Source organism: Atractosteus spatula, chromosome 6, assembly GCF_055471065.1.
Source record: "Atractosteus spatula isolate fAtrSpa1 chromosome 6, fAtrSpa1.hap1, whole genome shotgun sequence".
Lineage (NCBI taxonomy): Eukaryota > Metazoa > Chordata > Actinopteri > Semionotiformes > Lepisosteidae > Atractosteus > Atractosteus spatula.
Window position 1 is genome coordinate 3,382,948 of NC_142711.1, and position 13,870 is coordinate 3,396,817.

General features: G+C 45.0%; 1 protein-coding gene across 1 annotated transcript; it reads left to right on the top strand.

The window, feature by feature from the left end:
* Positions 1 to 2,093: 2,093 nt before the first annotated feature.
* Positions 2,094 to 13,703, top strand: usp14 (ubiquitin specific peptidase 14 (tRNA-guanine transglycosylase)). The gene is made up of 16 exons (XM_088919758.1): positions 2,094 to 2,292; positions 3,119 to 3,264; positions 4,053 to 4,085; positions 4,525 to 4,629; positions 5,232 to 5,335; positions 6,415 to 6,473; positions 6,594 to 6,724; positions 7,071 to 7,151; positions 7,428 to 7,522; positions 8,472 to 8,586; positions 8,684 to 8,749; positions 9,844 to 9,936; positions 10,297 to 10,422; positions 10,729 to 10,786; positions 11,822 to 11,929; positions 12,587 to 13,703. Exons 1-16 carry the CDS (start codon positions 2,277 to 2,279, stop codon positions 12,733 to 12,735), a joined length of 1,485 nt encoding a protein of 494 aa, XP_088775884.1. The 5' UTR covers positions 2,094 to 2,276; the 3' UTR covers positions 12,736 to 13,703.
* Positions 13,704 to 13,870: the final 167 nt, after the last annotated feature.

The following is a 13,870-nucleotide window of genomic DNA, read 5'->3' on the forward strand; positions in this document are numbered from 1 at the left end:
ACTACGGCATACTGGCACCTCACTGTGTCCTGGGCTCTTTGTCTAACAGCGAAACAAGGCCACCCCTGTCCCGAGAGGAGGCTGAAGCTATAATTGGCGAGTGTTGATGGCTTAGGTTATATTCTGAAATCATCGTTTAGTCTATTTTGTTCAGGTAAATAATATTTTTCTGCTCTCTTTCTCTCATTAGCTGAAGTAAAGGCTGTGTTTCCCGAGAAGACCCAAGCAGAAATCAGAGCCTGTATGAGACAGAAGCTACCTAATGCAGCAAAGATCCTGAAAGGTCAGTGTGGTGTGGGCCAGCAGAACCAGCATCATGAACACGAGCCAGTCTCCATTTAAATGCCCTGTTCTCTTTAACTTCAGCTGTGAAGTTATTATTATTATTATTGTTGTTGTTCTTGTTGTATTGGTACTGTTATGATTATATTCTGTATTGATGTACATATTAATACATTTGATCTTAACCGGTTAATGAATTTCGTGTTTCATTCCAAAGCCTAAAATAATTTAAATAGCCTGTACATTTTATGTTGGCTTTCTATTTTCTCTGCAGTCTTCTTCAGGATGAGTAAAGTGGGCCTATTTATCGATCAATCATATTTTAATAACTAGTGTTATGTACCATGTTACTCCTACAAGTACCATACTGCTGTCAAAACATCATAGGATAAAATAAGTTTCAAAGTACCACGTACTCAATGTACCCAAGAGTACCATGGTATACAGTATAAGTACCATGGTACATGTACAATGGTACTGTCGAAAATACCAGGGTAGGGTACCATGGTACAATTTCTTATGGGTTGCCAAATACATTGCACAGGAAAAGAAATTAAAATGGTTTTTGACATTAAAAAAATAAAATCATATTGGAATGGACGCAGAAATAATTACCTCAAACAATAAATTCAGATCGGCATTTATTTAGAAAACAAATATGATGCATTCAAGTATATGAACATACGCTTCGTATTCAAGAACAAAATGATACTCCAGAAAAGCGAGCAGTTCAGCCTGGAGATCGAATCTTAGAATCAGGTCAATTGAAATTATTTCATATGAAAAACGTGAGAGATTATTTTGTAATAATAATAATAATAATAATGTTAAAATAATCTCTTCAAACATTAAGATCAGTGGTTATTTTACGGATTTAAATTGTGTTTTCCCATAGTGTTACCCCTTTTGCTTACTTGCAGGATCGGTACCACACAAAAACCAACTGACAAGAACATAAGATATAGGATACATGTAGATAATGTGCTTTTACACTTGGAACCAACCCACTGAATCTCTTATTCACCGAAAGCGTCTCAATTGTAAGCCTCTGGGCGTCAGATTGCCGCTGTAATTTCTGTCATCAGTGAATTATACACCTGGTGCACAGCTCTTCCTCGGGCTGGAAGCGTGAAAGAGGGGTTATCTCACGGAGAACAAGCAGAAAGACGTGTGAAGAGGCTCAGGAACAGACCGAGGCTGACGAAGATAACTCCAGCCCCTTCACAGAGGTTTTGACCTGGGATCTCAGCGTGAAGAGGACTTCGATAGTCGCTGGCTCAAGACACAGAAGACAGCTTCTTTAGAAAACCTCATGAGAATTGAGAATGACAGTTGAGGAAGAAACTAAAGTAACCCGAGTCTGACACACTGAAAGAAATGAACACATTTCCCCCCCACCTCAAGTCATCATACAACAGCTTTCCGGCAATCTGTTCTTGCTTAAAATAATAGTAAAATTTGTATAGAACTGGACTTTTAAGGGCATTGCTCTTGTTGTTCTGAATAAAAATAAAGATGTTCGTGTAATGTTCAGTACCATTCTCATGTAGTTTTACACACACACACACATAGAGAGCGTGAAGCCTCTGTGCTTTAAAATAATTTACGAATTCATTCAGGTAGATAAGGTCCTAGCTGACTTGTTCTGTTTTCACTCATTCGATGTTGTCCTTGTACCGTTGCGCTGCAGAGCCCGTACGTGTTTTTCGTCTTTGTATCATAAAGAAATCAGAGCCCACCCGCCATGTGGCACAGACCCAGATCCATTCCCACGACCGGCCGCCCTCCCTCCTCCCCGCTCCCCGCCCCTCAGGCCTGATAGTCGCTGCCAGAGCGGTTCGGAAGTCGGCGTGTAGTTGCAGCGTCATCGTGAGGAGCCGTTTGAATGAAGTGAGACGAGACGAGGCGAGAGGAGAGAGGAGCGATCCGCAGGACCGAAACGAGTGCTCCAGTCCCCCCCGGAACCCGGTGAATCGCAGCGTCAGGCCCGGAAAATGCCCGTGTTTACAGGTAGGTCGGGGGGAGGTGGCGGGGCGAGCGGCGCTGGGCCCCGGGAGGAGACACGTGTGAGGGCTCGGGCTAGGCCGCGGGCACGACCAGGGGCTTTCCCACTGGAGGAGCCGGGGGAGGCGAGGCGACCTGCGGTGGAATAGGTGCTGGCAGCCCCTTAGATGCAGGAGCCGCCTGAGACAGTCGGGGGTGTCGGGGTGTGTGTGTTTGAACGCCCATTGGTGCGTTTGCTCGGCCGCCTCTGTTGTGTGTTTTTATCTAGTGAACCCGGCACCGGGCTGCCTCTCTTACAGATGTGTTCGTATTGACATCCTCGTCCACTTCAGCCAGGGCGCACACCCTGTCTGCTGGACCGGCTGTCCTAACCACGCCCTTCCCCCCCCGTAAAGCAAATTAAAAAGGTGTTTTTAGTTTGAACCCCGTCGGCAGCAGTGGTTGTGTCCGACCGTGTCAAGAGAGAGACTCGTTGAACTCTCCCGGCAGTCGGGGCCTTCAGCGCAGCCCTGTCTGCGGTGAGCTGATCTGATTGCTGCGATCTCGAGGTGATGTTGTTGTTGTTGTCGTTTTTTTAGGGATTGAGTGTAAGAAATGGTTGTTTGAGACGCGCAGTGCAAAGTCAGACACACGGCCTGAGTCATGCGATTGAAGCGCAGTGTGTTTGACTTGAGCTTTTTGGGGGGTGTTGACGGGCATCTGTCATTGTGCAGTGCGAGACAAGGGACCGGTCTCCCACGAAACGAGCTGGATGTGTTTCATGGGGTTTTGCATCTCGTTGAACCAGCCACTGACCCCCCGTGTCTCCACCTCTCTCCCTCTCCCCCGTCAGTGAATGTGAAGTGGGGAAAGGAGAAGTTCGATGCTGTGGAGCTGAACACGGAGGAGCCGCCCGTGGTGTTCAAGGCCCAGCTCTTTGCGCTGACGGGAGTCCAGCCCGAGAGGCAGAAGGTCATGGTGAAAGGGGGCACACTCAAGGTACAGCGTGTGCCATCTGTTATAGCCGTGTACTTGCGTGCAGACGCACAGAGGATGATAACCTGTTACATTATGTGCAGAATTAAGAACAGGGTCAGGGTACTGGACTCGTAACTGGAAGGTTGCAGGTTCACATTTGTATTCTCTCGAATTGACTACTGTAATGCTCTATCTAAATCGGTATCTAAATCTACTCTGAACAAACTGCAGTATGTCCAAAATTCAGCAGCCAAAATCCTGACCAGGTCTAGTGCATGTGATCACATTACTCCTATCCTGGAGTCCTTGCACTGGCTTCCGGTCAAATTCCATGTGGACTTTAAAATCCTCATGCTCACCTTTAAGGCTCTGCATGGCTTGGCACCTCAGTACCTGTCTGAACTACTATCGCCTTACTCCCCACCTCACAACCTTCGCTCTTCTAATTCTGGTCTCCTAACTGTCCCCCAAGCTCGTCTACACTCTATGGGTGACAGGGCCTTCTCCTGTTATGCCCCCAAGCTCTGGAACTCTCTCCCCAAGGATATCAGAGAGTCACCTTCTCTAAACTCCTTCAAATCCAAACTCAAAACCCTCTTCTTCAGAAAAGCCTTTACTGAACTGGTTTTAAGTTTGTTAGACTTAAGTTGCTTTGGGTAAAAATTTATGGATATAACTGTATATATAATTAAGCTAATTTAGATGTATAGTGATCTGGTGAAAATCTTCAGGTTTTTACTTTCTAAATTCAAAACAGTAATAAGCCTCATTTACATTTTTTTTCCTTTGCTCTCTTTTTTTTTTTTTAGGACGATGAATGGGGTAACATCAAGTTAAAAAATGTAAGTGTTGGCTCCAGGTGGTTTGGGGCTGTCTGGAGAGGAGCTGTGACAGTCACGCGTGGGTCTTTTCGCTGCTGTTGTTGTTGTTTGACTGGGGTTCGGGGGCCCTGCGAGAGAAACTGGCGGGGAGCCACTGAGGTTTGTTGGCACATGTGTGCCTGGGGGATGCGTGGCGTTTCGCCAGATCTGTGCGTGTCTCCAGAAGCTTCAGTGTCGTGTTGCATGAGTGTTTGTCCCACTCCAAGGCACTGTAGTTATATTCTTGACATCAGTGCTTGGGGCTCTGTGTGCTCTAGTCTGTTTGGTCTTCCGCTGGGGTCCATGTCTTCCACTCTCTGGGCACCGAGGGTTCGGCGCTTGACCAGGCATGTGTGCCTGGCTCGGGCCTGACTGGTGTGCCGTGCTCACGGCTCCTCCTGAGCTCTGCGTCCCTCCCCAGGGAATGACCCTGCTGATGATGGGCTCGGCGGAGGCTCTGCCCGAGGAGCCGGCGGTCCGGCCAGTGTTCATGGAGGACATGACCGAAGAGCAGCTGGCTTCGGCGGTGAGTGCGTGGATCTCGGGGGCCTGTGAATGTTTCCGGGTGTTCTGATCCGTTGACAGTTCCGTGATACCCCGTTAATACAAGGGACACCTCATGTGGGATCTGACCTCGTGTGTGTGTCTGTGTGCCAAGCGTTGGGCTGAAGTCCCATCCAGATGCTTGCTGGGCTAGGCTCCAGCTCTCCTGTGACCCTGAAGTGGATAAAGCAGTTAGGAAATGGATGGATGAATATACATTTCTGCTCAAACTTCTACATGAATGCTTTACACACGCAAAGTGTCCGCAAGATGTCATTTTTTACTTGATGCCAGTCATGCCCACATAATTGTCATAATGTCCATCCTGTGTTTGTAATAGTTGAGTTACCCTGACCCGGTCCACCGACCCGAACGTGAGCTTGCTGTCTGCGCCCCCTCTGTTTGGTGTTCAGATTTAGAGTACATTCCCCTGTGAGCAAGCGGGATAATACTGAGCTGTTCCTTATGAATATACAACTCCATATGTTTTCTTCTTATTGTCATAAATCTCTTGGAGATGGCTTATTATCAAATCTAGTCTGGTTGATGCTATATGTAACCAAACACTTTGCTTGTTAATTGCAGATGGAGCTGCCTTGCGGACTGACGAACCTGGGAAACACGTGCTACATGAATGCTACTGTCCAGTGTCTGCGCTCGGTGCCCGAGCTCAGAGAATCCCTGAGGGGGTAGGACAGTTTTTGGACAATTGGGAAAAGAGACCATTTCAAAGAATTTCAAATAATTTAGCTTTTTGTGGTGAGATGCGGTAAAAATTCTATTGGCTGTACTTAAAAATATTTGTTGTCTTTATTGCATGTCCAGTGTAAATATTCGTTTCCGTTTCATATGACTAGCACAAAAAAATATGGGTAGCACAAAAAAAAAATCAATGGCAGTTTGCATGCAATACTGAACAATAAATGGTGCAGTTGTGAAGCTAATATGGCACAGAGACACTGAAGAAACATTAAGAATTCAGCAAAGTCTTAAACATAAGCAACAATATTAACTCCTATATGCTATACAAAAATAATACTGCAAGCTGATGAGCCACTAATCTAGAGAAGCAGAAATGGTTCTTTGTTATGAAAGAGACAGATTATATTTTTATATTATCTACCAAGAATCCAAAATACAGTATTGACTCAGATCTATCATTGCTATATATTTTTGTTTCAGATGTTTAATATAGTTTTAAACATTATGGATTCATTGCGTATATATTTGAGGTCTAGTGTCCCTGACCTGTTTTTCACGGCCTGTTGCCCTTCGTTTCTTCTTTTATACTGGCTGAGTGTTTAGTTGCCATCCTTGGTAACTTGGAGAGGCGACACTGAATCGTATCAAGTAATCTCCACGGACTGAGTTTACTTACACTATGAAATGCAAGCATGAATAATAAAAAAAAAAACAGCAAGGTAGTTTTCATGACTTGCAGTGCGTTACTGTGTTTGTGTTCATCCAAAATGTCATCTTAAATTCTCAGTTAAATAATTACTGTTATAATAGTAGCTTAGTTACTCCCCTCTCCGTTGAGAAGTGTTGATGTTTCTGTATTCTCTGGTATGTTGTACGCGTTCGAAAGCGGCGCTTGAAGCGCGCTCTTCATCGGGACTTGCTCTCTTTTGGTCCTGGAGGTGACCTGGGCGGCGCACGTGTGCCTTCTCAGAGCTGGGCTGCTCTGGCTCCTGCCTGTCCGCTGGGCACAGTGGAGCCGCCCTATCTCTGTTCTCAGGCGTCGCTGCTCTTTATCTCTCTGTTGCAGGTATTCAGGTGCCTTGAGAGCCTCCGGCGCCAACGCGTCGTCTCAGTACATCACAGCAGGTCAGTATGGGACGCGGATTCGGCCTTCCTCCCCTTTTCAAACACCGCAGCTCAGGTGAACACTTAACTGGGCTCCACTACATCCTTATTTTGTGCCTTTTCTCCCCCCCTTTCGCTCAGCCCTACGTGACTTATACGAGTCCATGGATAAGACGTCCTCAAGCATACCTCCTATCATCCTCCTGCAGTTTCTGCACATGGCCTTCCCCCAGTTTGCAGAGAAAGGAGACCAGGGCCAGTACCTGCAACAGGTGAGTGTGCTCTGCTGTCTGGGCCCCAGTCTGCTGCCCCTCCAAGTCTCTATATCAGTCCATCTGATACAGAAACTACGGATTTGGATTAACCCTGAAAGCTGTTACTTTGTTTTCCAAGCCTAGTATATTATCATGAAGACTTACTGATATTTTCATGATGGTTGAACAGAATAACTGTAAGTGGTTAATTGCCTGATGATTATTTAAAAATGCACCTCTTAACAAATAGAGGCCAGCATAATTCCAGGCATAGAATAATGTTGCCTGAATAGAATCAACCTCTCTGCACGTGTGGTGCCCTGAGCATTTGATAAGTTTCTTTTCCTTCGTACCCCGTTTGCAGGATGCCAATGAGTGCTGGGTTCAGATGATGAGAGTCTTGCAGCAGAAGTTAGAACCGCTGGAAGCTGAGGCATCTGTGGAGGTAGAGAGATTCAATCCTTTTGCACTGGAGTGATGAGTTATCTGGAGTGTGTCTCTCTCCAGCAGTGGGAATACTGTGGTTCCAGGTATACATCTCTGCTTTTAATATCTAAAACAGCTACCGGTGAAGGAGCCCTCAGCTGTGCCGCCGCCAGACAAGCACTCGGAAGCTTTCGGCTGTTGCGGGATCCTGATCGTTGTACTCAGATGGCTTATTTTGCGATTCCACTGTCAGTTTAAATGATCTAAATCCTCGGCATGTTGCTCCTGCTTTCAGACGGACACAGGGATGGCTGTGGAAAGCGCAGCTGCTGGCGCCCAGGCTAAGAAGAACTTAATCGACCAGTTTTTTGGTGTAGAATTTGAGACCACGTATCCTTCAGAACTTGAGCACCTGTAGAAGATTATCGTACCGCCCTACCTTCATTTTTAATAAGATGAGAAACTGATGTCAGCTCTGTGGCAGGTCTAGTGTCTTGAGTTTTGAAGAGACACAAGGGGCTTGTGCTGTTGTGTGCTTACATTTTCAATCAGCTGTGCCTTTTGCTATTTTCCAAAGTGTGTTGGAAACAGGCTCAGGCAGGTGCCGGAGACAGGCCCAGGCAGTTCCCGGTCCAGGCTGCTCTCCCAAAATAAGGACTTTGTTTGAAGAAGGAGCTCAAATGCAAGACCGCATCAAAAACATTCTTCACCATCCTGTCTCTCTCAATTCCAACACCAACCAAGGAAGCAGCTTGTTATGGTAAAAGGGGAAGGCCAGCATAGGGCTGATTGTACACTGAGACCACAGTGCATCTGCAGTATCCCGCTGGTACGTTAGTATCTCCGTCTGCCTGGGAGCTCGACACTCCAACCCATGTGCCCTTCATTAGGGGAAGGCAGCATGTACCTCGGTTTTCTTTGGAATATTTTATACATTTAGATTTTTTTTTTTTTGTGAGAGGTACACTTCAGCAGGTTTACTTGAATGTAGAAAAGGAGTGCTTAACAGGGAAGAGGAACTTCCCATGCTGCAGCATGCAGCATTTCGGTTCCCATCTTGCAGAGCCGTGAAGTAGCCAGTCTTAATCTGAGGTTGGAAACGCAACTGCTCCTCATCACTCTTTTTAATTCACTGCCTCAGGTCTTCAGTGGACATAACATCTACAGCCATCGGTGTGTGGTCTGCAGGGTGAAAGGTGCTTCAGGCAGTCCTTGTGGTTTTCTCTTCTCTTTGTTTTCACAATAACTGTTCAGTGTTTGTTAAAAGAGCTCCTTCGCTGGGTCAGCCCTCGTCCCCGGCGGGCTGAGTCTGTTTGCGCTTTAACCTCCTGTAACTCAGTATGAAGTGCACGGAAGCCGAGGCCGAGGAGCCGACGAAAGGCAAGGAGAACCAGCTTCAGCTCAGCTGCTTCATTAACCAGGAGGTGAAGTACCTCTTCACGGGGCTGCGCTTGGTGAGTCGAGTCACACCGCCACACGGACCCGTACTGCCGACGCGTGCCGACGCGTGCCGCCGGCCAGAAGGTGATTGAAACCTCTTTGTGTTTCCAGCGTCTTCACGAAGAAATCACGAAGCTGTCTCCATCGTTGCAAAGAAACGCCTTGTACATAAAATCTGTAAGTATGCCTCCAGTTCAGGGTACAAATAAAGATTCACACAACACAGTTTCCTGTGTTGAATTGCCTTTTTTTTAATGGCTTCTGTAAAGACTCGGGGCCATTGGGAATTGATCTGTGAATTGAATGGGCTGTTTCCGGTTCATGATTCTTGGGAAGCATGCCATCCCCTCTTAGGAGTCCAGTACCTCATGTGTGACCATGAAATCAGAGTATTTACCAAGAAATGAAATCTTTAAACATGACTGTGAAAGATCACATTCCGAGGAAGAAGTCTGCATGGCTCGTGGGAAGTTCATACAGCGCCACCTGTTGCTAGGTACTCAGAGGGCTTATTTCAGCCCCTGTGCGGTCCTCTTTCGGATAGCCGGTTGTAAAATCAAGTGCAATTGAAGGTTAAATATTTCATCAGAACCGAGGAAAACATTTTTTTAACGGGATACTACAGTGCGCTTTTGCAGTCTGGGTAATACTAGACCGGGCTACTAGTTTGAGTGAAGAAAGTTTCTTGATTGTGTTACACACCTGCTGTTATTATGCATTTAAAAATTTAAAAAAATGTCAATCTTAGCCTTAATATACAAGACACGTTTTTGTCAATGCAGTTACTCGTGGGCTACATGTGTAATGTGTGCAGCTCTGCTGGGGTTTGATCACAGCCTCTTGCTGGTTAAGCACGGATTCGGTGATGCGGCCTAGACATTGGTCAGCTGCGCCACAAATCTACCCTGCCCAGGTGTTAAGGGTTGAGATGCTCATTGTTCTGAGCCCAGAGACACAAGCGGCAGAGGCTGCTGAGAGATCATACAATCAGGGCTCCAGAAGTGCGACTCCAGTAACAGAGAGGGTTTGAAAATGTGTCACTCCGATGTTCTGTCACGGTTTAGCACTCTGGTGCCTGCCGTGTCTTGTTGTACAAATGAAGCACTGCACTTCATCCTCCCTTTAAGCTCGCGCATAGCCCTGCAGTGAATAGTGTTTTGCAGGAATGCACCCCTTATACCAGTGCAGAGCAGCGTACTTTTTCTGTGACGGCTTTGCTCACAGCCTGCGCTAACATTGTTAAAACGGTTGACTCCCGTCTCCTTTTACAGTCCAAAATCAGCCGCCTGCCTGCGTACCTGACAGTTCAGATGGTTCGGTTCTTCTACAAAGAAAAGGAGTCAGTGAATGCCAAAGTCCTAAAGGTGAGAATGCTCTAGGCAGAAAAAGATCAAGGCACAAGCTTCTATTTAACTTAATGGCTTACTGTAATAGATGCCTTACTTTTTTACTATACTTACTATGCCATACTGTTAAAAATAGTAACTGGTTGTTAATAATTCATTTTGTACTGTTTTGTAATGTGGTGTTGTGTGTTGTACTGTGCGTGTCCTGAGAATGTTGCGCATACGAATTTCAATATACATGTACATATGGCAAATAAACTCCTCTACCTCTTAAACCATGAATATCTCAGCTTTCATCAACTGAAGATAGAGTGTTGTTGTTTTTGTTGGGTATGGCACAATTCATAAGAACTGTTTTATTCTTGCCTCCTTCTGCAGGATGTGAAATTCCCTTTAATGCTTGATGTTTTTGAGCTGTGCACCTCTGAGCTGCAGGAGAAAATGGTGGCCATCAGGTCAAAGTTCAAGGAGGTAGAAGACAAAAAACTTAACCAGCAGCAAAAGGTGAGCATGCAGCACCATCGATGCAGATGCTGAAGTTCTGCCACTCTGCTGGTAACTGTTGAACAAAGTTTGACCAGGCTTGTGTTTCTGGGGTGCTGACCATTGACGGCCGGGTTCATGTTGCTGTGTATTGTGTACCCCTGTTGTCCACTGTGTAGATTGTGTGCATGTGGCACACTTTTTTACTGCATTCTCATCTTGGTGTAGTGGCTGTTACGAGCTTTGTAAGGGCCTTTGTAAGGCCTGGAAGCTGTTGATATATCCAGCCCTTTACTAAATGTGTTTTTCCATCGACTGTTTCAACAGGTGGACAAGACACCTGTGCCAAAGCAAGCGAAATATGAGCCCTTCTCATTTCCTGATGGTGAGTCTAAACTATGAAAATACAGATTCGTTCTCTGTGGACAGCAGAATATAGGCCACGCCTTTCACAGTCAGTGAATCATTTTGCATGAATGCTGTTTTATTTAAAACTTTGTGCCTGTTGACTATTTTTAGCATACCAATTTAAAGTTAATCAGTTAACTTCTAACTTTCCTAATTTCATATCTGGAAATTTTCAGGTGTTTCAAAATGTATGTACGAGTTCCATTTTTTGGTTTCATTGAGCAAAAGAGGAGTTAGGTAATTTATTTTAAGACAAGGCCGATGGGGAGTATTTGAAAGTTTTAACCTGTGGACATAATAATGCACAGCATCCTGTGATTGATCATTAAAAAGAAGCAAGCCTTATTAAGATTAAACAAAAAATATCTGAAAAGGTCTTACAGCTAATAAGATTCTTTGCATTTATTTAATTGTACAATATGTTGCCCTTAACAGATATCAAAAGTGAGATACTTGTGAAATGAAAAAATATACAGTATATAAAGAAGTATTGCTGTACAGTGTTTCCATCAGTTTTATGTCATGCTAATAACATTCTGTAGGCTGCTGATTGATTTCTGTAATTTTCATGTTACACGCAACTTTAGCATCATACATGTTACTGAGCAATATAATAAGCCTTTAATTGGGAATGCACAGATTGAGGGGCACTAGATGGGCTTGGCTGATTCGTCAGTAACAGTATAAAACACAGTTACTGATCAATATAACACCTTATTTATACAGTACTTTAACTTAAATTAAAAGTAGAAAAGGCCAGATTTTGAAATCCTTTTATATCAAATCATTCTTGATTCAAAACTTCCAATGTCACAAAATAGGTTCGTGTATCTTATACATTGTATAGCACTAAACTAAACTATTTTGGCGGTGAGCGTGCTGCCATTTTACACATTTTGATTAAGTATGAATTTTGAATTTACATGCTGTATTTGTGTGTAGTATTTGACACCTACTCATCTTCATCGTGATTGGACCTGACGTTTTTTTTTACTCCGTCTTTTTAATTTAGATTTTGGCTCCAACAACAGTGGTTACTATGACCTTCAGGCTGTGTTGACACATCAGGGACGATCAAGCTCATCTGGACACTATGTAGCCTGGGTCAAAAGAAAAGAAGGTAAAAGCCTCCCATTGCCTTAACGAAGAAGCCTTTAAGTTAAAAATTCACTGATCTAGGTTAGTTTTGCTTTAAATTGTCCACACACTGGAGGGAGAGCTTTCGTTGCATTGGGGAATTTAGAAATAGTTTGGAGATCTGCCTAATCTGATTTGTCACCCAGAAAAATGCCTTTCATGCCTTAAAGGGGAATTGCGACACTGTTTTTACATTTCAGGGTTCTAATGGGACGTTTGTGCGGTGAAATGTCTGCTGCACAGAGTGTTCTTGTTCGCACGCACATTGCGGAGACTAGCGATCAGGAAGGGCCGGTTTTACGTCGCAGTTCTCGCGAGCTCTCGCCCATGGTGAGGCCAGGGGTGTGCAGCAACATGGAGAGCATACACTAATTTCAAAAACGTTCACCATTTATGCTCGATTTGTCAAATTTTGCGATACCATCAGTTACTTTTTTTTTTTACCGGGGTTTAATAACGGGTCTGAGAAATTGGGAAGGCAGCTCTCCTTTGAGAGCTGCACAGTCGAACAGTGCTTCTGGAGTTAACTTCTGCTTGGGGTTTTTCGGATGACTACATCAGGCTGTACTGCCCCGCGTTGCCGATTGAGATGTGAGCCAGGAGTCCTCTACAAAGCAGCACGTCTTGTTTTCCCTTGCAGGCGAGTGGGTCAAGTTCGACGACGACAAAGTGAGTGTCGTGGCGCCAGAGGACATCCTGAAGCTGTCCGGCGGCGGGGACTGGCACATAGCCTACGTCCTGTTATACGGGCCCCGCAGGCTAGAGATACTGGAGGACGAGCAGCAGTAATCACAAGTGACAAAGATGCCATTTCCAAGCACTGTCTGCATAGATGTGCAATAAATATTTGTGTCTTTAAAACTTATGATGACCTTAAAATCTTTTTGTAAATGAATGCTGGTTGCGTCTTGCAACATCCTCGTGCGTCTTTACTGGCTACGTTAGGGGTAGCGTGGTGGCAGGTTCTGTGAAAACCGATACCCAAAGAAAGTGCCCAGGCTTCCAGTTATTTTCTTTGCTGGACTGGCGAGTTCACATGTTTAGCTACCTTGTACATTTTGTCTATTTTTTTTTTTAAGAGCCTTTGATCAGTTTGTCAGCAAGAAGGTGTTCGCTCGTGAGGCGAGCAGAGAGCTTTCAGTCTGGCCTTGGATGAGGGGTGTCTGCTTGCAGTGGATGAGAAACTGCTTCCTGTTAACCAGTTCCCCCCGAAACCCTCTGGGGTGATAGCAGTAGAAGGCTGAGCAGTGGAGAAACTGTACAGCCACGATCATTCCTTGCCCTTGGTGCAGGTAGCTAAAAAAAATCAGTCTTACCTTGTTTCTTGTGTAGTCCTACGTCCTACGAGTTAAGTACTAAGCAAGGGGTCTCGAGGACACTGAAGTGTTTGCAAAGAAACCTTGCACGACCTCTGAGCTGTTTCAATACAAGATTCTGTAAACATGGTTTTTAATACAAAAAATATTTATTGCACTTGTGTTGCTCATTGCGTTGTCCTCGTTGTTGCATGAGTAACTCCATTCTACCATGTGTTTCCTCGCCTCCTCTTGCCTCCTTGGCGAGGTGGAAGAAAGGAAGTTTTTTGCCTCACTTTGTAATTCAGCGCTGCTGCCCAAAGTATAAAAACCGTATTGCTGCAGTCATGTGTGAAGCCCAGAAAAAGTGGCACAGCCGTTTATTTTTGTCATAAGTTATTGATTGCTGGCTTTTCGTAAATGGGGATAAAAAAATAAACTGTCTTGTTTATTCAATTGAAACGGGTTGTGTTTTGTGTAGTTTTACCTACACCTTCACCTCGATCCAGTCAAAAATCGCATCGTCAATCGCCTTTATCCGGAATTCGTATTAAGTCAGATCTAGTGCTAAATTCTTGAAAGCAAGGGTGCTTGGGTAGTGATCTGAGGCTCTCGGCCAGCAGCGTCTT